Here is a 25152-nt window from a genome sequence, read left to right as displayed (position 1 = left end):
GGAGCTAGACTGGCACTCAGTGGTGAGAGTGGGAGGGACCCAGATGTTGATTTAAAAGGAAGAGGGCATGGGCTTTCTGCCCTACAGGGAGCAGCAGCACACTGAACCTGTCAGGATGTCTGCAGAGGGAGAAGCCTGCAGCTAACATTAGATTTGCCTCTTGAAACAGGCACCTGTCCCATCCGAACCCGTCAGCTCCAGGGATTTGATCGCCGAACTCCGGAATTCTTTGTATTGCGGCTCAATAACTTGATTTCTCAGCCCATTCTAACCTCGGAGCGACGCCAAGTCATCAATCAGCACTTATGGGCAAGGTGCGTGTTGCATTGCACCTCACCTCCCCTACCTCTCATCCTTGCACTAGTCGGAGGGAGGAGGGGTATTCGGCTGATGTGGCAAATCGACACCCACATAAGTGTCTACAACTTTTTGTGGTATCTGCCTTCTCCTGACGGGAGCTAAGCCCTGACAGACTCACAGGGTTTGGCACAGGCAGGGAGAGGTATGGGTTAGGAGAATTCTACAGAGTCGATTCTACAGAGTAGAAAGGATTGAAATCGGCTCGTTAGAATCTTTGTCCTCAGGTTTTATTAGTTTCTTCATAGATGAAGTCATCTTTCCACATCAGTTTCAACAATTCAACGATCTACAACAAATTTCTAAAAACTTCAGATTCAGTGTGAAGAATTAAACTCAGATTATCTGGGGATAGGAAAGAAGAAAAAGAACAAGCCTAATTCAGGACCTTGGAGATGGAAAAAAGCTAAAGGAAAACAGGAGAATCATGGTCCTGGGGAGCTGCCTTTTGTTTTAGCTTTCCAGCTCATGTCATTCAAACCTACATCCCTTTTCTGCAGAAAAGGAACTTAACCACTTGAGTTTGATAATGGAGGGCAAGTGAAGGCTTGGCTTCTAGTCTGAGATGTTTGTTTTAGCTCCAGGAAAGTATCTGAGGATCTGATGGTTCTTGATCAAAGGAGTTAATATTTGTGAAGTGTTTTAGTACACTGCCTGGCATATGTTGGTACTTAATAAATGCTTGCTTCATTGAAAACTTCTGCTCTATAGTGAAAGGAAAAGTAGGACATTTTCCCTTCTGGTCTACCTAATTATCTACCTAAAACAAGTGTTTAGCCTGTATAACTTGCCACAATGGTTTTCTTAAAGAAGAGCAAAGAAATCCTAAAAAGGACTTTGTTCTTGGAGTTAATGGAAGGAAGATCTTTTTTCCATCCACATTCCACTTATCTCTCCCTCTCATAAGGCTGTGGAGATGAAAGGCATGGGAACCAGAAAAGATATTTGTAAACCTAACATGATACATTCTTTTTTTTTTCCCCTCACTTCCCTGACTTGAGATGACTTTGACTTCAGTTCCTCAAAAAACAATTTTAAAGCTGACATTCAATCTTTGTTTCCATTTCAGAAAAAATCAGAAGTTTACTCTGTTGAGGTCAATGGAATAAAAGACATCGAAACAACAAATGAGGGAGATGGCAAAGAAAAGTACAGAGGCCTGAAGGACCACTTGGGACATAAGAAGGACCACCAGAAAGAACTAAAAAAAGAACTTGATTTGGTCAGTAATCTTGAGAAGCATCCTGTTGTTTTCATGGAACATTTATTTTGCCAAGAGATCACATATTTTAGAGTTGCAATTAACCTTAACAATCTAGTCTAACAATAAATTTTGCAGATAAGGGAAATTGAAGCACAAAGATTGTTTTACAAGTAGTAATTATTAGAGTCAGAATTCAAATCTCTTATTATCCAGAGTCTATAACCAAGAACTATTTTGTTAACTATACCATCCATAAGATCCAAGGTTCCCTTGAGGTGTGCCCCTTTAAGATACTACTTGCAGGAGAAAAGTCCATTGTCTAAGATTTAAAAAAAAAATGCATCCAAGAAATTTGTTCCATGTTAAAATTAGGCTGATACAATCTTTGCCTGGAAGCTATCTATACTAGATGGTTCCTGTATTCTGCATAAAGGCACTGAAGTGTAGAGTTCTGAGTTAGTAATCCTAATCAGAAAAATCATTGGTACATAGTTTAGGATTTCTTTTCTACTTGACTGCTTAAAGTGATATGGAACAAAATCATTTTAAGTTCTTATGGTGGCACTAATGGGGTAAGAGACTAATAGAAAAGCCTTGAATTTCTGTTTATCACACTTTAAAATGTGAACAATTCCCAAGAGTTGGAACAAGAAGGATTTGTTTTTTCCTGTTTGGAAAAGAAATTAGAATAGAAAGTTCCCCCTGTAGAAATATGTATACTCTTTGCAGGTAAGATATACTGCTAACATATACTGTTAGTTGCCTGAAGCATTGAGTGGTAAGGTAATTTGCCCAAGACCTGGTCACACAGCCATTATATATCTTCCTGACTCTAAAAGTAGCTGTTTAGCCATTTCCTGTTATTCTGCTTCTAGGTTACAAATTTGTATAGACTCACTATGTGTGTCTATACATGAATGAACAACGAAATATACCTAGAATCAGGAAGAGCTCTCTAACAATGGAACTGCTCAACCATTCAACAATTTTGCCACATAATATAGGAAGGTTTCTGTTACCAGAAGGGAGTGAGTAAATAAGGTTCAAGACCATCTGTCAGATGTTTTGTAGAAGGGTTTGCTGTTTTTGCAAGGGTGGCTGTTTAGTTCAACACTAAAATTGCAATTATGTATTGATACATATATATGAAGCATCTAAAATTAAGATAAAAGAAATGCCTTTTTTCTCCATGAAAGGATTACCTTTAATGGAGAGATATTTCTGAATCCTATTATGAACTCTTTATTATGCTAATCACCTTCTTTCTCTATACATTTCACACCTTTCTGCAAAGATAAATAAATGTCTCTGAAGTAGCATAGTGGAAAGAATAAGCCTCTGGCAATCTGAAGATCTGAATTCTGGTCATAGCTATGCCATAGACCAAGTCAGGGTGTGACTTTAAGCAGTTATTTCAACTAGCTAAGTTTCAGTTTCCTCACCTGGAAAATGAAGGAGTTGGACAAATGAGCGTAGACTGTGGGAAAGGTGGTAGTCTGAGGAATTACTTCCTCTCTAATCAACCTATTTGTCCTGTGGGCCATTCTGCGAACTTTACCACCTTTTGACTTATTTCCTGGGAAGTCTGGCTGAAGAGAGCATGACTGGGCTTGAGGGTGGAGTAAGAGGAAAAGTCTCTTTATTGCCTAGTTGAGATGGTTTGCATTGTGTTGTTATTATACAATAGGAGAGAGAGTTCAGGACCTTGTATCCGAATAGAGTAATTCATGATCAAAGCCATTTTTTTAAAAGAATAGAAAGGAACAACAGTAGAAGAAACTATTCAAAACATAATTGAAGTGCTAGAATTCAAATTTAATTATTTTTTGGGGGGGGGCGGGAAGGGGAAGAAGGGAAATAGAGTCTTTTCCCATCTAGGGCAAAGTGAAATCCTGAAAATTGAAGCTGAGGGTTATTGTTGATAAAAGTTCTAATGCTAATCAATCTGAAATAATGATACTTAGGGTCTGAAGAATAAGACCTAGGACCTGCAGAACATTTGATCACTTTGCATTATATTTAGCTTAAATTTTCATGGGGATTAGCAACTGTAGGCAACCTTGGAGTTTGTTTACTTTAAGAAAAGGGTTGTGTTCCTTTAGCTTAGAAATGAAGGTGTAGAATCAGTGAACATTAGCAATGCTGGTAAATTTCACACAGAAAGAATATTTATATCTGATGTTATACACCATTCTGGAATAAGTAGGAAAGCAAAAACCCTAACAGAAATAGACTGACAAAACCAGGGGACAAACTGTGAGAAGATGAGGCACTAGTTCTTATCTCAGGGCAATTCACAGTGTCATGAAAAATATTTTATAATGTTTTACATTACTACCTGTGAGTCCTGGAATGTCTTCCCCCTTTCTGGGGAACTAGGTTATATTTATCTTGGAGAAAAGGTTTAGCAAGAGAAAAGATAATTGTCTTCAAATATATAAAAAATAAAAGCTGAAGAGATATTTGTTTCAATCAGTACTGCTCATCAATGGAATGAGATGTGTTATAAGGTCATGAGCTGTTGATTTCTAAAAGTACTTAAGCAGAAGCTGCTAGAGATATTGTAGATAAAATACATGGATTAAAGTAGATTGATTTGTGTCTTCCAAGGCCCCATACAACCTTGGGATCCTATAAACCTAAATCCAGTTCTGTTCTCATCTTTTAATAGATTTTTCAGAAAGGTAGCCACTTAACTTAAATGGCATTTTCTTTACTTGGTTCTCTCTCTCTCTCTTTTTTTACTCTTGGATGTTAGGATGACCACAAACTCAACGCTAAAGAATTAGAAGACAAGTATGGAACAAACATCATCCGAGTAAGTCATTGAGAGGATAAATGAGCACATCAGAAATTTGTCTTTGGGGAAAAATGGGAGAAAATCTTCAATGTCAGTAATTCATTGTGTTAAGGAAGAGAAAATGGGTATCATGTACACAAGTAAATGTAACACAAGGCAGTATGTATTAAGTATAAGAATATAATTAAAATTGTTCAGATGCCCATGTTTCTTAGAGAATACGTAATACTAGGATAATAGAGTAATGTTTCATGGAGAAAGGAGGCATTGAAGGAGAAGATTTCATAATTGATGGATGACATAGTATCTTAGGGACATATAGAGAAAAGGACTGGATCTTAATATCTACTATTGATATTTCAAAATAAGATTTTTTTTCTGAGTGAGAACTATTTTGATTTAAATGTGTTTAGATTTAGAGTTACAAACAATCTCGGACACCTTCTAACCCAACCCACTAATTTTACAGAACAAAAAGTGAAGACCGTGGAAATTGTAATTTGTCTAAGGATAATGTCAGAGGCAAGATTTTAACCCAAGTTCTCTGTCTCCAGAGCTACCACCATCTTGTTTTTTTAACTTCTCTGCAAATCCTCATCCTGTACCCAAGAAAAGATATTTCTTCCTTTTATGTAGCCATACTGTATGGCTTTTTAGAGAATTTTAATTAATCTTTCCCTTGTTTTGAAAAAAGCAAAAACCCAAAGGTAAAAGGTAAAAGATGACTAGGAGCTTTTAAAGCCAAGGTGTTCACTCCAGATACAAAGACCCCTTCCAACCACCATCCCATCCTCTATCCTCCCACCTTTCTTCCTCCTCCTCCTCCTGGGCCAAAAAATCTGGAGTTCCACATCTGCATGGGTAGGAATGTCCAATCACTTTTTAGCAACTACTTTTTCTGGTACTGTTCTTACAGGGTCTCACTAGCACAAAAGCTGCAGAGATCTTGGCTAGAGATGGTCCTAATGCCCTTTCTCCACCCAAAGAAACGTCAGAAATCATCAAATTCCTCAAACAGATGGTGGGTGGATTCTCTATCCTCTTGTGGGCAGGAGCTGTCCTCTGTTGGATTGCTTTTGGGATCCAGTTTGCAAAGGACAAGTCTGCTTCCATGGACAATGTAAGTAACATACCAAGGTTCTTGCAATGGTTTTGTCATTGGTCATCCTCTCTCCTAGGAGGGATACCAGAGGCTAAGGGCTCTCAAAGCCAGACCTGGACCGAGCATAAGGGAAACAGAGAAGTTCATCCTCTTTCTGTTATTGAATCATTCTTGATTAAGATTAAGAATTCTGAACCTCTCCAGGCTACAATTTTTATATCTATAAGATAGAAAAGAGGGCTCTACTAGTTGCTGCCATTACTTATGTCACATAGATAAAACAGGAAAATATTTCGAGTTCCTAAGAACAAAAGTTCTGTATCAATAATTTGCATAGGACTCCAACCTCCTCCCTCTCAAAACCTGTTTTTTCTCTTAGTTTAATAAGTGAAGCATTTAGGAAAGCCATTATGAAATTCATCATAGCTGGTAACTGAAATGTATGAAATGATTCCCCCAATATTTGAGTATTTAACTTGCTTACAGGTAGAGATTCTTACTCTAAATTGTATCTGCTTCATTTTGAGTATCTATTTTAAGATCTGTAATTTTGATCTTCTCTGACTTAGGTCTACCTTCCTTTTCATGCAGGTTTATTTAGGTTTTGTGCTTGCCTTGGTAGTCATCTTCACTGGGATTTTTGCATATTACCAAGAGGCAAAAAGCACCAACATCATCGCCAGCTTCAGTAAAATGATTCCTCGGGTAAGTAGCTTTGTCCTTATCCTGTGCCATAGCAAACACTTCTTGTTGTTATATACAATTCTACTCATCTGGATCTGCCTGATTTTTTGTTTATTTACTCAAAAAGTGCCAACTGAGAGGTGCAGACAGTAAACTTTAATGAGCTATTTACTAGCACAGAGAGTGATCATATCCACCTAGGGTCAAGTCCATAGCTTGATACTTTCTGCCCCTTTTCATTCCTCAACTCAATACTTGTATTCATTTACATTGCCACCAGAGGGATAGCAGAATGACCTATTCAATGTCCTTCCTATTGCATACTGAATGACCTATTCAATGTCCTTCCTATTGCATATTGAATGATTTTTCTATGGCAAGTTTTCTGTATTATATTTCAAACTGACCATTTTCTTCCACAATGAACAAAAGAACTGCCAGTCTTAATGGGGAAGGGGGGAAAGAAAGGAGTGGGCTCCCTTTTTTCTATAAAAAAGAATCCAGCTTGTCACCGCTATAATTATGACCTACATCATCCAAAAACAGCATGTCATCAGGGAGAGGGCACTGGAAGGAAGACTTGGCTTGAAATCTTACCTCAAATAATTCCTTGTTATGTGATCTTAATCCAGTCATTTCTCTAGACCTCTGATCTCAGCTCTATAATGAGAACATTCAATTTGTTGGCCTCTGAGATTCTTCATCTTTAAATCTAAGATCATGGATTTTGACTTGTCTTTCCTGTTCAAGCTAAGATTCTTCCTAGACTAAAGCTAGCTACAATTCCAATAGGTCTCTGTTCTCTCTCTCTTTTTCAAGCCTCCATCCCAATCAAATCTTCTATCAATGGTTTCTGGTCCCTATGAGCACTATTTCACTTAGAGGTCCTGAGGATCTAAGAGAAACACTTATTGCCTCCTTATAGGTGGGCAATATAGTGGATAGAACTTTGGACTTGAAACCAGGAAGATACAAGGTGAAATTTTGCCTCAAAAATTAGTTTTGTGACCCAGATATGTCATTTAATCTACCTCAGCCTGGTTTTTTTTTTTTTAATCTGGAAAATGGGAACAATAATGGCACCTGCTTCTAGGGGCTATTATAAAAATCAAATGATATATTGTGAAGGATTTTGCAAATATTAAAGTACTATTTTAAATGCTAGCTTTTAGTTTAACTATATCTTATAGCTATCATTCCCTCTGCTCATGAGCCTCCAGATCAAAGGGAAGATAACATAAATGAAAAAGATGGCATGTCAGGTTCTGAAGTTTTATTTATATTTTCATTTCCCAGCAAGCCCTTGTCATCAGAGATGGAGAAAAGAAGGAGATCCCTGCAGACCAACTGGTTGTAGGAGATATAGTAGAGATTAAAGGAGGAGACCAGATTCCTGCTGATATCAGGATTCTGGCCTCACATGGATGTAAGGTAAGCACAAATGTAGTTGTTAAGAATGACTAGAATGTAGTCCATTTCCTAACTAAACCAAATGAAGAAAAATCAAAGTACCTAATTCTAAACTTTTTTCAGATTTATTTACATGAAATTACTTTGGATTATTTATATTTTGTGTTTAACTGTTTCCATATTGTTTCTTTTACTCTTCTTTATAAAGTAAGATCTTTGAGGATAGACACTGTATTTTCCATCTTGATAACCTCAGTGCCTATCATTGCCTTACTCAAAGTAGGCACTTAATAAAAGTTTCTTAATTTTAATATGATTCATTTGTAGGTTGATAATTCTTCTCTAACTGGGGAATCTGAGGCTCAATCTCGATCTTGTGATTTTACCCATGAGAATCCCTTGGAGACAAAAAATATTGGCTTTTACTCTACAACCTGCCTGGAAGGTAGGTCTGATTAGATATATGTAGCAAATATTCCATAAAAATTAAAAATCCCTCTAGTCAGTCTCTACATTTTGGTCTCTTTCCCACTACTTCATGAAGATTTTTTCAAAGATATTTTAAAAGGTATAGTTTTACCCAGTAAGTCAAAATTCAATCTAGTATTATGTAATTCTTCAGAACAAGGCAATGCCGACTTAGTACATTATGTTGGCCAGAGGATGAAGACAGGTGACCAAGCAGTTTGTACCCCTTATAGGCAAGACCTCCTGGAACATTATCCATATACTTTCCTTTCAGGGACAGCAACTGGAATGGTCATTAACACAGGTGACCGGACTATCATTGGAAGAATTGCCTCACTGGCTTCTGGTGTTGGGAATGAAAAGACACCCATTGCTATTGAAATTGAGCACTTTGTCCATATTGTGGCAGGGGTGGCTGTTTCTATTGGTGTCATCTTCTTCATCATTGCAGTATCCATGAAATACCCAGTCCTAGAATCCATCATCTTCCTCATTGGCATCATTGTGGCCAATGTGCCAGAGGGTCTTCTGGCTGCTGTCACTGTAAGTCTGTGATGTGATCTGTCCTCTTTTATTTGATCCTTATGCTCTATATGTCACTCAATTATGTGTTACAAGTTATTTCTATGGCTTAAAGTGGAAATGTTTCCCCACAGAGCGCAATATTTAATGTTTTTCAATAAATTGGGTCTTGGAGGATCAGATATGATTAATTAGGATAGTTTCAATTGGAAATGCAAGATTATTAACATTGGTCTTCCTTTTTGGAGATATGTATTAAAATAAGCTAATTTATTCATATTTCTACTGTACTTTTCCCTGGAAATAAGGCAAAAGATGCAAAGAAATTGTAAATCAGTGTTTATGGTGGTCTCTTAACTGGACTCCACTTGTAAACTCAAGTGTAAGATAAGGACACTAATGTCTTTAAGATTTCTGGGTTCAACAGAAATCAAAAGATTTCAAGATGTCAAGTAATTAAGATGGAACATAATGGCTCCATGAAGATCCAGAGTATGAGATGAATACTTTAGGATGTCCACTTTGGCATAAGTGAATCCAGTAGCTTTCTTACAGTCTTTTTGGAGAGGTACAGAATTACTCAGATTGGCCCAAGATCAAATGTTGATTTTCATCCATATAACATAAATTTGATTGCCTTGCCTAAAACAATAAATCAGTGTGGATAACTTTATTCAAAGGAGAAAAGAACCAAAGTTGGGTTTTTATTTACTTCTTTAAAAAAAAAAAAGCCTCGACGTCATTGACCAACAATCTACCAAAATTTTCTACTTAATAACCATGACTGTATTTTCCCAAAAAATTCATCCAGCTAGAAATACTAAGTATATAATTATTTATCAAAGATAGATCAAGGTATGGTTTCTACAGAAATGGTTAAGCAAAAGTCTTCTATTATTCAATTCAATAGCATTGTTACCTCTTTCCTTCATTCATGTCTAGGTGAGTCTGTCACTGACAGCAAAACGGATGGCCAAGAAAAACTGTCTGGTGAAGAATCTGGAAGCAGTTGAAACTCTGGGTTCCACCTCCATCATCTGCTCTGACAAAACTGGGACCCTAACACAAAACAGAATGACTGTGGCCCATCTGTGGTTTGACAACCAGATCTACCAGGCTGATACAAGTGAAGATCAGGAAGGTAAGGCTTTGGAAGTAAGTTCAAGGATGTGGGACTGAGCATGGAAAGTTAATGAAACCCTGAAAGGGTGAGCAGAGTATTTCTGAAATCTGTTTGGACCTTATGGATATATAAACTCACTCTCCTTTCTACAGAAGACTTCTATATGCTACATTGTTCTTTTTCTTCCTTTTCAGCCCAGATCTTTGACCAAAGTTCTGCGACCTGGGCTTCTTTATCTAAGATTGTAACACTGTGCAACCGAGCTGAGTTCAGACCAGGACAGGAAACTGTTCCCATTATGAAGGTAGGATTTTTGCTTATATAAGCATGATATCAAAGCCAATCTCTAAGTCATCTTAATGTCTTCTCTCTCTTTATGTTGTAGTGTCATTTAATGAGATGGGAAGAAATTATTATATTTAAGAGCAAGTTTGAATTGCCAACAGGTTACTTGGCTAATTAATTAGCCAAGTAACCAAGTGGTACTTTGGCCACATTCTCCTTTTCCTTATAGAATTGTAGGGGGGAAATGAGCTCTTAAAATAATGACTTAGAAGTACTGTGTTGTATTAATTTGAGCAAAGCAAATGGGTTGTACAATAAATAGAACATTAGACTTGGAGTCAAGATGATTTGAGTTCAATTCCAGACTCAGAAAATTCCTAGCTGATGACTTTGGACAAGTCACTTAAACTCTGGTTTACCGCTGAAGAAGGAAATGGCAAATCCCCTAGTCAATATATTTGCCAAGAAAACTCCTGTGACAAAAGGCCCATGGAATCACAAAGAACTAGACAGGACTAAAACAACTGAGAAAGCCTATATTTCATTACGGCTTTTATTGAACAGAGGCCAGAATACTTCATTGGTAGATAGTTACTTACAGGTCTAGATTTTTTAAAGTATTGATCAGATCAATTCCAGAGCTATTCTTCTCACCCAGATATCCAGCTGTGAATACTGGCATGCCAGAGTGTATTTCATTCTCTGTTGACTTGTCACTGGAGTTTTTATGGTGAACCTATCTTAGTTTCTCCTCTTACTTCCTCTCCTGCTCTGCTCTGTTGTCTTTTTTCATGCATCCTCTTTCTGCCCTTCACTATGGGTATTTTTCCAAAGCTTAATCTCTGGGCCTTTGTGCTTACTTAAAACGTAATGTCCAGTCTTTTTTGACCCAAGTTTCAATCCCATATCTATCCTCTAAATAATTGATAGATGCTATCACCTAGCCAATCCAGTTTCACATACCCTGAAAACATAAAACCAAGCTTAAGTTCTTCCACTTCTCAGTAAAAATAAAAGAAAAATGAATTAGATAAGATAATAATGATTAAGCACTGAATTGTCTTTTCTAGATAATCAATTTACAGTAAGGGGACATCCATAAGGACTGAACCAGTTGAGGTGGGGAAAGTTTTCTTTCATGGTGAATTTGAATCTCTATTTCTCAACTTTTAAGATACTTAGATATCACTTGTTCAATCTATTTATATTTTGAAAAGAAATTTAGACTTAGAATGCTTAAAACTTCCCAAGATACAGAGCTAGTCAGTGGCAGAAGACTAATGTCCATTTCTAAATTTCCTATCTTTCAACATCACATTCTTTCCAAGCCCTAACTTTGGAGTCATTTTCTGCTCTCTTTATTTCCTATATCTACAAGAAATTGTAATAACTTTATTCAAAGGAGAAAAGAACCAAAGTTGGGTTTTTATTTACTTCTTTAAAAAAAAAAAAAGCCTCGACGTCATTGACCAACAATCTACCAAAATTTTCTACTTAATAACCATGACTGTATTTTCCCAAAAAATTCATCCAGCTAGAAATACTAAGTATATAATTATTTATCAAAGATAGATCAAGGTATGGTTTCTACAGAAATGGTTAAGCAAAAGTCTTCTATTATTCAATTCAATAGCATTGTTACCTCTTTCCTTCATTCATGTCTAGGTGAGTCTGTCACTGACAGCAAAACGGATGGCCAAGAAGAACTGTCTGGTGAAGAATCTGGAAGCAGTTGAAACTCTGGGTTCCACCTCCATCATCTGCTCTGACAAAACTGGGACCCTAACACAAAACAGAATGACTGTGGCCCATCTGTGGTTTGACAACCAGATCTACCAGGCTGATACAAGTGAAGATCAGGAAGGTAAGGCTTTGGAAGCAAGTTCAAGGATGTGGGACTGAGCATGGAAAGTTAATGAAACCCTGAAAGGGTGAGCAGAGTATTTCTGAAATCTGTTTGGACCTTATGGATATATAAACTCACTCTCCTTTCTACAGAAGACTTCTATATGCTACATTGTTCTTTTTCTTCCTTTTCAGCCCAGATCTTTGACCAAAGTTCTGCGACCTGGGCTTCTTTATCTAAGATTGTAACACTGTGCAACCGAGCTGAGTTCAGACCAGGACAGGAAACTGTTCCCATTATGAAGGTAGGATTTTTGCTTATATAAGCATGATATCAAAGCCAATCTCTAAGTCATCTTAATGTCTTCTCTCTCTTTATGTTGTAGTGTCATTTAATGAGATGGGAAGAAATTATTATATTTAAGAGCAAGTTTGAATTGCCAACAGGTTACTTGGCTAATTAATTAGCCAAGTAACCAAGTGGTACTTTGGCTACATTCTCCTTTTCCTTATAGAATTGTAGGGGGGAAATGAGCTCTTAAAATAATGACTTAGAAGTACTGTGTTGTATTAATTTGAGCAAAGCAAATGGGTTGTACAATAAATAGAACATTAGACTTGGAGTCAAGATGATTTGAGTTCAATTCCAGACTCAGAAAATTCCTAGCTGATGACTTTGGACAAGTCACTTAAACTCTGGTTTACCGCTGAAGAAGGAAATGGCAAATCCCCTAGTCAATATATTTGCCAAGAAAACTCCTGTGACAAAAGGCCCATGGAATCACAAAGAACTAGACAGGACTAAAACAACTGAGAAAGCCTATATTTCATTACGGCTTTTATTGAACAGAGGCCAGAATACTTCATTGGTAGATAGTTACTTACAGGTCTAGATTTTTTAAAGTATTGATCAGATCAATTCCAGAGCTATTCTTCTCACCCAGATATCCAGCTGTGAATACTGGCATGCCAGAGTGTATTTCATTCTCTGTTGACTTGTCACTGGAGTTTTTATGGTGAACCTATCTTAGTTTCTCCTCTTACTTCCTCTCCTGCTCTGCTCTGTTGTCTTTTTTCATGCATCCTCTTTCTGCCCTTCACTATGGGTATTTTTCCAAAGCTTAATCTCTGGGCCTTTGTGCTTACTTAAAACTTAATGTCCAGTCTTTTTTGACCCAAGTTTCAATCCCATATCTATCCTCTAAATAATTGATAGATGCTATCACCTAGCCAATCCAGTTTCACTTACCCTGAAAACAACATATCTAAAACCAAGCTTAAGTTCTTCCACTTCTCAGTAAAAATAAAAGAAAAATGAATTAGATAAGATAATAATGATTAAGCACTGAATTGTCTTTTCTAGATAATCAATTTACAGTAAGGGGACATCCATAAGGACTGAACCAGTTGAGGTGGGGAAAGTTTTCTTTCATGGTGAATTTGAATCTCTATTTCTCAACTTTTAAGATACTTAGATATCACTTGTTCAATCTATTTATATTTTGAAAAGAAATTTAGACTTAGAATGCTTAAAACTTCCCAAGATACAGAGCTAGTCAGTGGCAGAAGACTAATGTCCATTTCTAAATTTCCTATCTTTCAACATCACATTCTTTCCAAGCCCTAACTTTGGAGTCATTTTCCGCTCTCTTTATTTCCTATATCTACAAGAAATTGTAATATCTTTTTTCTCTGTAAAATGTCACTCATCACTAACTTCTTGGGTTTTGCCCTTATCACTTTTTACCCATGTTGCTTTAGCAGTCATCTAATTGGACTGCTAGACCTTAGTTTCCTGCTACTTTATTCCCACTGCCAGACTTAAACTTCTTAAACAATATTTTCATCTTGCTTTCTCTTCTGTTCATTCATCAATATTTCCTTAGTCTATTTCATGAACCAAATGCTGCCTGGTTTACAAATCCCTCTGTAACATGGTCTCACCTTCCTTATCCAAACTTGTTTCGCTACGATTTTCCAATTTGAGTCAAGTCTACTTCATTAATGCTTGAATGGCAATGTGCCAAGTTTGTTTCTTCCTTCATCACTCTCCCACCCCTTTTTTTTTTTTAACTACTTCATTTCTTCTTTCTGGTTCTCTATAAAAGAAAACTACTCCAGCCCCTTTTTAAATTTCCCTTTTCTCTAAATTTATTGTCTAAAAAACACAATTCAGTGGCTAATTATATTTTGTCTCATTTGTTTTTCTTTTATTTTCAATAAGTTTAGAGACTTTGAGGACAAGGATCAACTTCTCCCTTCTCCCTTATTAGTTCTACTACTTAAGCATGTGATGGCCATTCAGTAAATACAGAAGTTAATTTTAAATGTCATGGAAGAGACAGGATATGGTTATAATGATTTTTTTTTTGTTTTAACCTTTTCTCTCAATCTAGAAAATTGTGGTAGGAGATGCTTCAGAAACTGCCCTCCTGAAATTCTCAGAAGTCATCATGGGTGATGTAATGGAAACAAGAAAAAGAAACAGAAAAGTGGCTGAAATCCCTTTTAATTCCACCAATAAATTTCAGGTGGGTTTTTCCTTATGAACACAGATCTTATTTCTTAGCTCAGTGGCAATCTTACCTACAATTACTAAATGGCCTCACAGGTCTAGAGCTTGAAGAATATGGGTCCATAATCTCCATTGTTTTCCCAGAAGCACACATAGGTAAAGAAGAATGAGTCTAGAGAAACTAGGGTACAGGTCTCCCTACATTTATCTGTTCATGTGTACTGTCTCAGTGTCTGGTGCTGAAGGATTGGGTATCTAGGTTTTTGTTGTAATATAGTTTTTAAAATAGCATTAAGTAAATAAGCCATTTTTGACTATTATAAATACTCAAATTATCTACAAAGGATATATGAAAGATGATATCTACCTCCAGAGAAAGAACTGATAAATAGAAATGTATATAGTATAATTTTACATATATATAATTGTCTAATGGTAATCATCTCTAGGACAGGGGATGGGGTGGGAGAGGGAGAGGAGGTAAGGAAAAAGAAAAAAGCAATTTACATGTTAACTTTATATCTATAAAAGGAATAACAAATTGTAATTAATAGATTGTAGTTTCAAGTGCAATCTTTTTTATTATACTATGTTATGGAAATGCTTGTTTTATTCCACAAATTAAAATTAAGATAATTTTTTTTTAAATCTCAAAAGACAGTGAAGCAATTAAGTCCCTCCCTCATTAGGTAAGGACAAATCCCCTTTCTGATAATATATGGATAATTCATGAGCAAACCAGGATGGTTTTAGATTTCATCCTATTCCATGCAATTGAGCTTGGGAATCTATGGGTCTTTTTGCCAGTATCTCAGGAAATCAGTCTAGTAGCAATTGATGCTTTTACTTCAGGACTGCCTAAAGTCTGACTGCTTCTATCTCCTTAACATTGGAATGGAAATGAAAATCATTCTTCAGAGCCCAAAGTGTTAGGGTAGCCTGTAATGTGAGAAAGGCCTAGTTAATGTTAGAATTTCCATTAGTGACTCAGTCTGGAACAAAGTGGAATTAAGCAGTAAAGTAAAAATTCCTCCCCCCCTTCCTTCCCAACCCTTCCCTCATACAAACATACACTTTCTTTCCAACTCCTAAAATATACTTAATTAAATAAGTTTAGGTTGATGGTTACCTTGGTGGTACCATTCTTCCAGGTACTGGTCAGAGGGAATACATATATGTTAGATTCTCTTTGTTGATAGTGGGCTGAAAAGAAAGAGCCCCAGGTGAGTTTAATTAATGTAAAAATTAGTGAATGAAATTTAAGCCTCTGAGTTCCCAGAATTTCTTTTTCTTTTCTTTTTAATGTTACCTGTCTTGACAGGACTCTATAATTCTCTACAGTTTTGGTTAATGTTTAGGAGCTCCTGATGGAATGTCATGAGACCAATGCAAAATTTTATGTATGCAGGTCATTTCATGGATGAAAAGAACAGAAGGAATCTTTGCTAGTCTCAGTTCTCTATGCCACAGAGAAATGATTTCTGGCCCTAATGTTGGGGAATATGGTTCTATTGCCCAGTGTCTGTAAGAACAGCCTAAACCTTGAAATAGAGAAAAGAATCACAGAAGTAAAGGCCAAGGCTTCTGTGAAATCTGCAGTAGATAATCCATCCTTGGATATGAAATTCAGTAGAATTTGTGCCACCACCTAAAAGGACCTTGCTTAAAATAATTTAGTATATTCTTTGCTTTTAAATTGTTTTGCTTTTTAAATTTTAAATTTAAAATTTTACTTTTAAAATTTTGAGTTCCAAATTCTCTGCCTCCCTCCTACCTCTCCATCCCCCATTGAAAAAGCAAGCAAAATGAAGTCACTTATACATGTAAAATCATACAAAACACATATCTTCACTGGCCATATTAAAAAAACAAAACAACAAAAATTATAAGAATTAGAAAATTATATTTCAACTTGTATTGTTCATCAATTCTCTCTCTGAAGATAAAAAGTATTTTTTTATCATAAGCCCTTTAGAATTATTTTGGATAACTGAGTAGTCAAGTTTTTCATACTTATAACATTGTTATTACTGTGTACAATGATGTCTCAGTTCTTTTCACTTTACTTTACAGTCAGTTCAAATAGATCTTGTCATTTTTTTTCCAAAACCATTGCCCTCTTCATTTCTTGTAGCTCAGCAGAACTCCATTGTAATCATATGCTACAATTTAATTAGTCATTCCTCAATTCATGAGTATCCCCCTCAATTTCTAATTCTTTGTCATTATAAAAAGAACTTCTACTTTTTGTGGTGGCAAAGAATTGGAAATTGAGGGGATGCCCATCAATTTGGGACTGCCCTTTTCAAATTGTGGTATATAAATGTAATAAAATACTATTGTCTTATAAAATGTAAGCAGATTTCATTTAAATCTGGAAAGACTTCCATGAAGTGATGCTGAGTAAAGTAAGCAGAATCAGAATATCGTACATAGTTACAGCAACATTGTGTGATCATCTTTGATAACTTAGCTCTTCTTAGCAACACAATAATCTAAGACAATTCCAAAAGATTCATGATGCAAAATGCTATCCCCATGCAGAGGAATAACAATGTAGTTTCGATGCAGATTGAAGTGTACTATTTTCACTTTTTTGTTGTTTTTTCTTTCTCACAGTTTTTCCTTTTTTGTTTTAATTCTTTTGCAATATAACTAATGTGGAAATATGTTTACACTATTGTACATATATAATATATATCCGATTGCTTGCTGTCTTGTAGAGAGAAAAGTGGAAGAAAAATTGAAACTCAAAATCTTATAAAAGTGAATGTTGAAAACTATATATGTAATTGGAAAAAATTAATATATTTTAAAATTACAATTAAAAATGGGGACAAGGAAAAAACAAAAAGTGCTGCTATAAATATTTTTGTACATTTAGGCCCTTTTCCTTTGATTTCTTTGAGGCACAGATCTAGTAGTGGTATTGCTAAATCAAAAGGTATGTATAGCTTTTTTATCCCTTTGGTCATAGTTCTAAATTGTTCTTCAGAATGATTCAAGAAGTTCACAATTCAACTAACATTTGATTATTGTATCTATTTTCCCTCATCCCCTAAGCATTTGTCATTTCTGATAGGTATGAAGTGGTACTATAGAGTTGTTGGCTTGTATTTCTCTAATTAATAGAACATTTCTTCAAATAATTATAAATAGCTTTGATTTCTTCAGAAACCCTTCTTTTTGTAACTTATTTTTATAAATTTTACTTAGCATTTGTCTGAGAAATTTGGTGTTAAAATTTTTATGTGATTTCATCATCTACTGTATCTTTTAGAAAATATAGTTCCCCTGATTATCTTTTAATTAGGTCTAATTTTGCTTTTTCTTTATCTAAGATCATGATTGCTACCCTTCCCTTTTTCATTTTTTCTGAAGCATAATAAACTTCAGCCCTTTATTTTAACTCTGTCTTTCTATTTCAAGTGTGTCTCTGATAAATGAAATTTTTGGATTTTGGTTACTAATTCATTCTACTTTTTTTAATGGGTGAGTTAATTCCATCCTCATTCACAATTATGATTCCTAATTGTTAATCCCATTCTATTTTCTTCCATCTCTCTCTCTTTCTCTCTCTCTCCCTCTCTCTCTCTCTCTCTCTCTCTCTCTCTCTCTCTGTCTCTCTCTCTCTCTTTCTCTGTCTCTGTCTCTCTCTCTGTCTTTCTCTCTCTTTCTCTCTCTCTCTCTCTCTCTCTCTCTCTGTCTCTCTGTCTCTCTCTCTCTCTGTCTCTCTCTCTCTCTCTTTCTCTGTCTCTGTCTCTCTCTGTCTTTCTCTTTCTCTCTCTCTCTCTCTGTCTCTCTGTCTCTCTATCTCTATCCCTCTCTCTATCTCTATCCCTCTCTCTCTCTCTCTATCTCTGTCTCTCTCTCTATCTCTGTCTCTCTCTCTGTCTCTCTCTCTTTCTCTCTCTCTCTCTCTGTCTCTCTGTCTCTCTATCTCTATCCCTCTCTCTATCTCTATCCCTCTCTCTCTCTCTATCTCTGTCTCTCTCTCTATCTCTGTCTCTCTCTCTTTCTCTCTCTGTCTGTCTCTTTCTCTCTCTCTCTCTCTGTCTCTCTGTCTCTCTATCTCTATCCCTCTCTCTATCTCTATCCCTCTCTCTCTCTCTCTATCTCTGTCTCTCTCTCTATCTCTGTCTCTCTATCTCTGTCTCTCTCTATCTCTGTCTCTCTCTCTCTCTCTCCCTCTCTCTCTCTCTCTTTCTCTCTCTGTCTGTCTGTCTGTCTCTCTCTTTCTCTCTTATTGTTGGTTGTAATATTAGTTCATTTGCTTTCATCATATGCCAAGGCCTCTGTTCCTTTAAAATGGAAACTGTAAATCTTGTATGATCCTGACTTTGGCTCCATTATATTTGAATTGCTTCTTTCTAACTGCTTACAATATTTTGTCCTTGATCTAGAAGCTCTGGATTCTTTCAATTCCTATTGTACCCTCCAGATCTAAGATAATAGAGTAGTTTCTTTTATAATTTATTGAAATAATGTCTAGACTCTTTTTCTGATCATGGCTTTCAGGTAGTACAATAATTTTTAAATTATCTCTCAATAGATTGTTAGAGATGTTTCCCAATGAGATATATTTCACATTTTCTTCTATTTTTTTTTTCATTCTTTTGACTTTGTTTCTTGATATCTCATGAAGTCATTAGCTTTCATTTCCCCAATTCCAATTTTAAAAACATTCTTCTCCTTTTCCATTTGGCCTTTTCTTCTTTTTAAGTTCTTTTCATTAGTGAATTTTTGTGCCTTTTTTACCAAGCTGTTAATTTTCTTTTCATAATTTTCTTAAATCACTATTTCTTTTCCAATTTTTTTCTTCTATCATTATCTCTTTCTTTAGCTGTTCCAGCAATTCTTATTGGGTTGATCCAAATAAACATTTTTCTTTTAACACTTTACTTTTGAATTTATGTCTTAGTCTTCCTTATCCCTGTCACTTTTTTTATGTTGGCTCATTTTTTCCAGCCTTTTTCTTGACTTTGAACTTTATGTTAAGATTGGACTCTGTTCACCTGGGTGTGGAAAATCAGTTTCTCAAGCTATAGGCTTTTTCAAGCTTCTATTTTAGAGCTAGTTGTGAAGCCTGCAAGCTTTTGTAATTTCCAAAGGGACTTGATCCAGGAAAAGGTATGGTTATGGCTCTGTGGTCTGCATGCTGGTGTTTACCCAGGAAGTGTCCCTGCTTTTCTACAGTCACAAGCTACCTTGGAACTGTGACCAAGGCCACTGCTCTCCTCTGACTGACCACAAGTACTGCTCTCCTCCCTTGAACTTCAACCAGTAATTGTATATTGGCGATATAGTTGCCAAATAAATACTAACTATTCCCAATGCTAACAAAAAGTCCCCTGTAATTTTTTTTTCTGACAAGTTGTCTAACCTCTGGTCTGAGAGATCCTCAAGCTGCCACCATTGATGCGTTGCTTCCAAGTCTCAAAATTTGATCTGAGATGTTATTTTAAAGTTGATTGGAGGGAAAGTTGGGAGAGTTCAGCTGATTGCTACTTATACTTTCCCATCTTAGTTCCATTCCTTTACCTTGGCTCTGCCTTCCCTCTCTTCCTTTTTCAATTTGATTTCTCATATAAAAACCAGGTTGCTGGGTTGGGACCAAGTTTGAGTCTCTTTCTCTAGTGGGAGGCACTAGAAATCAATATGAGCTTGAATAGCATGTCATAATAGAAGACCACTGATTGGAGTGAAAAATCGTGTATCCAAATCTTAAGTCTGCCTGTGTGGCCCAAGTGAGGCAATCTTATTTTTAATGTTAGTAAGCTTCAGGTCTTTCATCTGTCAAGTGATGAGCTTGGACCATATGGTTTTTAAGGTCCCTTCCAACTGTAGCTCCTTGATCTGGAGGAAGCTTAAATTATCTTTGGAATACAGACCTACCAATGGTATTGCTGGATCAGAGGGTATGCACAGTTTGATAGCTCTTTGGGCATAGTTCCAAAGTATGCCCTCCAGAGTAACTGGATCATCTCACATCTCCACCAATAATGCATTCCCTCTAACATTTATCATCATCTTTTCCTGTCATTTTAGCTAATCTGAGGGGTGTGAGGTACCTCAGAGTTGTTTTAATTTGCATTTCTCTAGTTAACAATGATTCAGAGCATTTTTTTCATATGACTAGAGATAGTTTTGATTTCATCATCTGAAAATTGTCTGTTATATCCTTTGACAATTTATTAATTGGGGAATATCTCCTGTTTTCACTGCAAAGAGGAGCAGTGTACACAGAATAAGAGATGATTTTCTTTCTCCAAGTATGTGACTATATTTCTTGAAGCTTCTTAGAAGTGGCAGTAACAGTAACCTGCCCTATTTAACACATTCACTTTAATTCCTTCCTCCCAGCTCTCCATTCATGAGACAGATGACCCCAATGACAAACGCTTCCTCTTGGTGATGAAAGGAGCCCCTGAAAGGATCTTGGAGAAATGCAGCACCATCATGATCAATGGCCAGGAGCAACCTCTTAACGAAAGTTCAGCAGAGGCCTTCCAAACTGCATACATGGAACTAGGAGGTTTAGGGGAGAGAGTGCTGGGTAAGTTGGCCTGGGATACTGACAGAGAAAATGGGGCCACTGGTAACTGCACCATAAAATGTAAACTGAAAAAATGAATGACATGATCATTAAAAATAATGGAAGGTAATTCCCAGGAAAGTAAATTAAATTGAAGAGGTTAGAATAGTTGGCATATAAAATCTCTTTGAGCTTAAATATCTGTGATCCTTTGATTTAATTTGCAACTTGATTCTGGAATGGCTTTTATAATATCCTAGAATTTAGAATCCTTGGGATAATCAGAGGACCTTATTCTGTACTTAATAAGATTCTTTTCCTCACAAATATCTACTGCATCTTTTTCTAAAGTAAGAGCAGGGAAGAGACTCACATTTCCATTCAAGGACTTTGTTGCCTTAATGGGCTTGTGTGGTATGGAGTTTCTTTAATTTCTTATCTTCCTCCTTAGTGAAGCTGTCCCCTGCTTGTTCCCTATACATGTCTTTTTCAGGTTTCTGTCATCTCTATCTGCCAGAAGATGAGTTTCCAGATACCTATCCTTTTGATGTAGAGACCATGAACTTTCCCACCTCTGACCTCTGCTTTGTGGGGCTGCTATCACTGATTGATCCCCCGCGATCCACTGTCCCTGATGCAGTCACCAAGTGTCGCAGTGCCGGCATTAAGGTAGAGTTCCTTTTCTCTATCTCTTGAGTCTTACAAAGATTCAGGAGATCCTCTGAGGAAGTTTCATTTTACAATAAAGTCCTCTCTACCAATTACATGTATTTTTATTTTCTCTTTTACATTTGAGAGGCATCATGACAGAATGAATAGAGAGCTGGCCAGAAAGACCTGGGTTCCAGTTGCCCCTCAGATACAAAAGACTCAAATACTACATTGATATATACTGGTTAAGCACCCTTAGACAACTAAGACTATGAATTTTTCAGAGAAAGGGCACTAATTGACAATGGTAGAGGGCATTTTTCAAGATGAAATTACAGGTCTAATCCCAATCCCTATATACACCTTTTAATTTGCTATGTCAAGTTTTAGTGACTGGTCCTTTTCAAAATATCACAAGGAATTCTGTAGAGAAGTTTCTTCGCATTATAGTTATTGGTTAGCTACCATCTTAATCCTCTACTCTGGTGGAGTGTAGATAGTGGTAGGAATGAATAATAGCAATAGTTTACATGTATAACACATTTCTATTGTTTGCAAAGTGCTTTACATATATTATCAAATCCCATTATATCTTCCACATGAACCATGACAAACAATGAAGAAAGAAAAGAAAAACTGTTTTTTTAAATCAATGAATGGTTGCTTTTGGCAGTATGGCATGGGACTCTATTTCCAAATCCACATTTATCAGGTATCTGATTTGGGGAAAATCTATTAATCTCCCTGAAATTGTTTAAATGCTTTTTAATACTTGAAGTGTCATATAATTATAAACTATTGGGATTAACATTAATATCAATAGATACTAAGTAAGCTGTGCTATATTATACAAATTCAAGGTAGTTGTGGTTTTTTGGTATTTTTTTAAAATTCTATCCCTTTATTATCCTATAGGAAATTTAATTCCATGTTTATATGCTATTTTAAACATAATAATCAGACCTCCCCCCATAATTTTCTTTTTCCTAGAAGAGCAAATAAGAATTGCACCAAAGATAAAGGTTTCCTTTTATGAAGGAGGAAAAGATTCAACAAACACTGGGGCAAGCAGACACATGGAAAATGTCTTGGTGCTGGTTTTTTCCAGGGCGGGAGAGATCACATCTAACTAAAGGTCCCCCAAAGGGAAAAAATCTATCATTAGCAATGATTACACCCTACTAGTTCTTGGTTCAGACAAGAGTAGTCATGTTCATTTTTTTCTTCTGCTTTTACTGAGTCTGCTTCTCATTGGTTATATCTGTTCCTCACCCACTTCAGGTTATCATGGTGACAGGTGATCATCCAATCACAGCCAAAGCTATTGCCAGAAGTGTGGGCATTATTTCAGCCAATAGCGAGACTGTGGAAGACATAGCAAAGCGTCTTAATGTTCCTGTGGAGCAGGTTAACAAAAGGTAAGAGCAATGGGAATGTGATTCTGCAGATAAGTCAGGCCACTTTGATTCCAAAGAGCTGCAGTGTTTTGGGATTCCTCTTAGGCTATAAACACATATACAATTTTTCCTCTACATTATTTTTCCTCTACAGAGCTCAGAAAAGCAAGCAAAACTGGTGTTTTTATCCAATATTAGGTCTACATTAGAATTTTAAAAGGTTTCTTAACATGGGGGTTTGTGAATTTTTTTCAAAAAAAAAATTTAATAGCTACTGGTTTTTAGTGACTGGTTCCTTTCAAGATATCACAAGGAATTCTGTAGTGAAGTTTCTTCTCACTACAATTAATTTTTAGTTAACACCTTGAGCCTCTACTCTGATGGAGTGTAGGTAGTCTTAGGAATGATTGAATAATAGCAATAGCTTACGCATATGACACTTTTATTGTTTACAAAATAATTGGTTTTCTTTGTGATACATTTCTTTTATGCATTTTAAGCCATTATTCTGTGAAGAGATCCATGGACATTGTTGATATTCAGTCATTTTCAATTGTGTCTAACTCTTCATGACCTCATTTGGGATTTTCTTGGCAAAGAAACTAGAGTTGTTGGCCATTTTCTTCTCCAACCCATTTTATAGATGAGGAAATTAAGGCAGAGTTAAGTAACGTGTCTATGGTCACACAGCTAGTAAGTGTCTGAGACCAGATTTCAACTTGAGAAGATGAGTCTTCTTGATTCCAGGTCTGGCACTATTATCTAATTGTCCTATATACTTCACCAGACTACTAAAGAGGTTCTTAGAGAAGTTGTCTCTCCTACCTAAAATGCACTTAATTCTCAACTATAGCTCTAAAAATTCCCAATTTTGTTCAATATTTATCTCAAATATCAACTCCTCTGTAAACCTTTTTCTGTTCTTCTTACTGGCCTGTGCTCTCATTCTCCCAAAATGACTTTTGCTTTTGTATCTTTGGTGTTGGGCGTGCTACCCCGTTATTATATTATTGGGATTGATTAAACATTTGTGGAATTGAAAACAGAATAACACCTACATAAATGAGCAATTAGGAAGAAAAGAAATAGTTGTTACCCCTGGGAAAAGCAGAAAAGGCTTCACTGAAGAGACAAAACATTGGCATTGGGATCTCAAAGACTGGTAGGAATTCAGCAGGCAGAAGATGATGGTAAGGGAGGACATTCCAGTCACAGGGAACAGCCAGATAGTCTCACCCCCAGCCCTTTTGGAGTCCTCTCTTTAATGGAAGGACTTGGTAGTATTCGTTGCAAGCATTCCAAGAGGAGTTCCCTTTAGGCTCTGTTTCTCCATCTTGAATGGAGCCTATTACTGAGTTAGATTTCTTTATTTTGCAGCAGTGTTGAGAGCCTTAGTAAAGAAGTGAGGGACTAGTCACCTCAGAACATTGTATCCTACTGGGCTTCTCAGGGTAAAACAGTCCCTTGTCAAGTCCTTTTTTCCTAATTGGGCATTGGTTGGGCCCTTCCAGGGATGCAAAGGCAGCTGTGGTAAATGGAATGGAACTGAAGGAGATGAGCCAAGAGCAGCTGGATGAGGTCTTGATCAATCACACAGAAATTGTCTTTGCAAGGACATCTCCCCAACAGAAATTAATCATTGTGGAAGGCTGTCAGAGACAGGTGAGTGATGAAGGAAACGGTACTTATCAACATGTCTGACACATAGTAGATACTTCTCAAATATTTATTGGCTGACTGATAGGCACCCAGGGGAATCCAAGTTGGGTATCTTCAGACTGCCATTTTGTATGACTTTGTTAGAACAGAAAGCTCTTTCCTAAAATAAAGCTGAGGTTCCCTCATAATCATCAGAAAAAGAAGTAGCTGGTTCTTTTGAGGAAATTCATCTGAGTTCCACAAACATTCATTCATTAAAGCATTTAATATGTTCTAGACCATGTGTTAAGCATTGGAAATACACAGAAAAAAGAACAATAATTAGAATTAGACTTTCTAGTGCTTTCTATATGTCCCTGAAATAATACTTAAAACTTGATAAATATCATTTGATCTTCACACCAACCCCATTAATTAAAGCAGTGCTCTAATTTTCACTCTCTTTTGTATTTGAGGAAACTGAAGCAAACATCTATTAAATGATTTGCCCAAGTCACAGAGCAAATAATAATGTAAGGCTGGATTTAAACTGGGGTCTTCCTGATTCCAGGCCCAACATTTTTCTCAAGCATGTATATATTTGGCTTCAAGAAAA

General features: G+C 36.4%; 1 protein-coding gene across 1 annotated transcript in view; it reads left to right on the top strand.

The window, feature by feature from the left end:
- The first annotated feature begins 305 nt into the window (after positions 1-305).
- Positions 306-25152, top strand: part of ATP12A (ATPase H+/K+ transporting non-gastric alpha2 subunit) — a 32781-nt gene continuing 7934 nt past the window's right edge. The window contains exons 1-15 of the mRNA XM_051986627.1: positions 306-314; positions 1427-1579; positions 4320-4379; positions 5278-5481; positions 6055-6168; positions 7444-7578; positions 7885-8002; positions 8300-8568; positions 9490-9688; positions 9865-9974; positions 14197-14331; positions 20679-20871; positions 21344-21519; positions 22783-22919; positions 24410-24560. Of these exons, the coding sequence (XP_051842587.1) occupies positions 306-314; positions 1427-1579; positions 4320-4379; positions 5278-5481; positions 6055-6168; positions 7444-7578; positions 7885-8002; positions 8300-8568; positions 9490-9688; positions 9865-9974; positions 14197-14331; positions 20679-20871; positions 21344-21519; positions 22783-22919; positions 24410-24560 (2163 nt within the window). The remainder of the gene's footprint in view (positions 315-1426; positions 1580-4319; positions 4380-5277; positions 5482-6054; positions 6169-7443; positions 7579-7884; positions 8003-8299; positions 8569-9489; positions 9689-9864; positions 9975-14196; positions 14332-20678; positions 20872-21343; positions 21520-22782; positions 22920-24409; positions 24561-25152) is intronic.

Source organism: Antechinus flavipes, chromosome 3 (genome assembly GCF_016432865.1).
Source record: "Antechinus flavipes isolate AdamAnt ecotype Samford, QLD, Australia chromosome 3, AdamAnt_v2, whole genome shotgun sequence".
NCBI classification, from domain to species: Eukaryota; Metazoa; Chordata; class Mammalia; order Dasyuromorphia; family Dasyuridae; genus Antechinus; species Antechinus flavipes.
The sequence above is the reverse complement of the archived record's forward strand: the minus strand, read 5'-3'. Positions and strand labels throughout refer to the sequence as shown.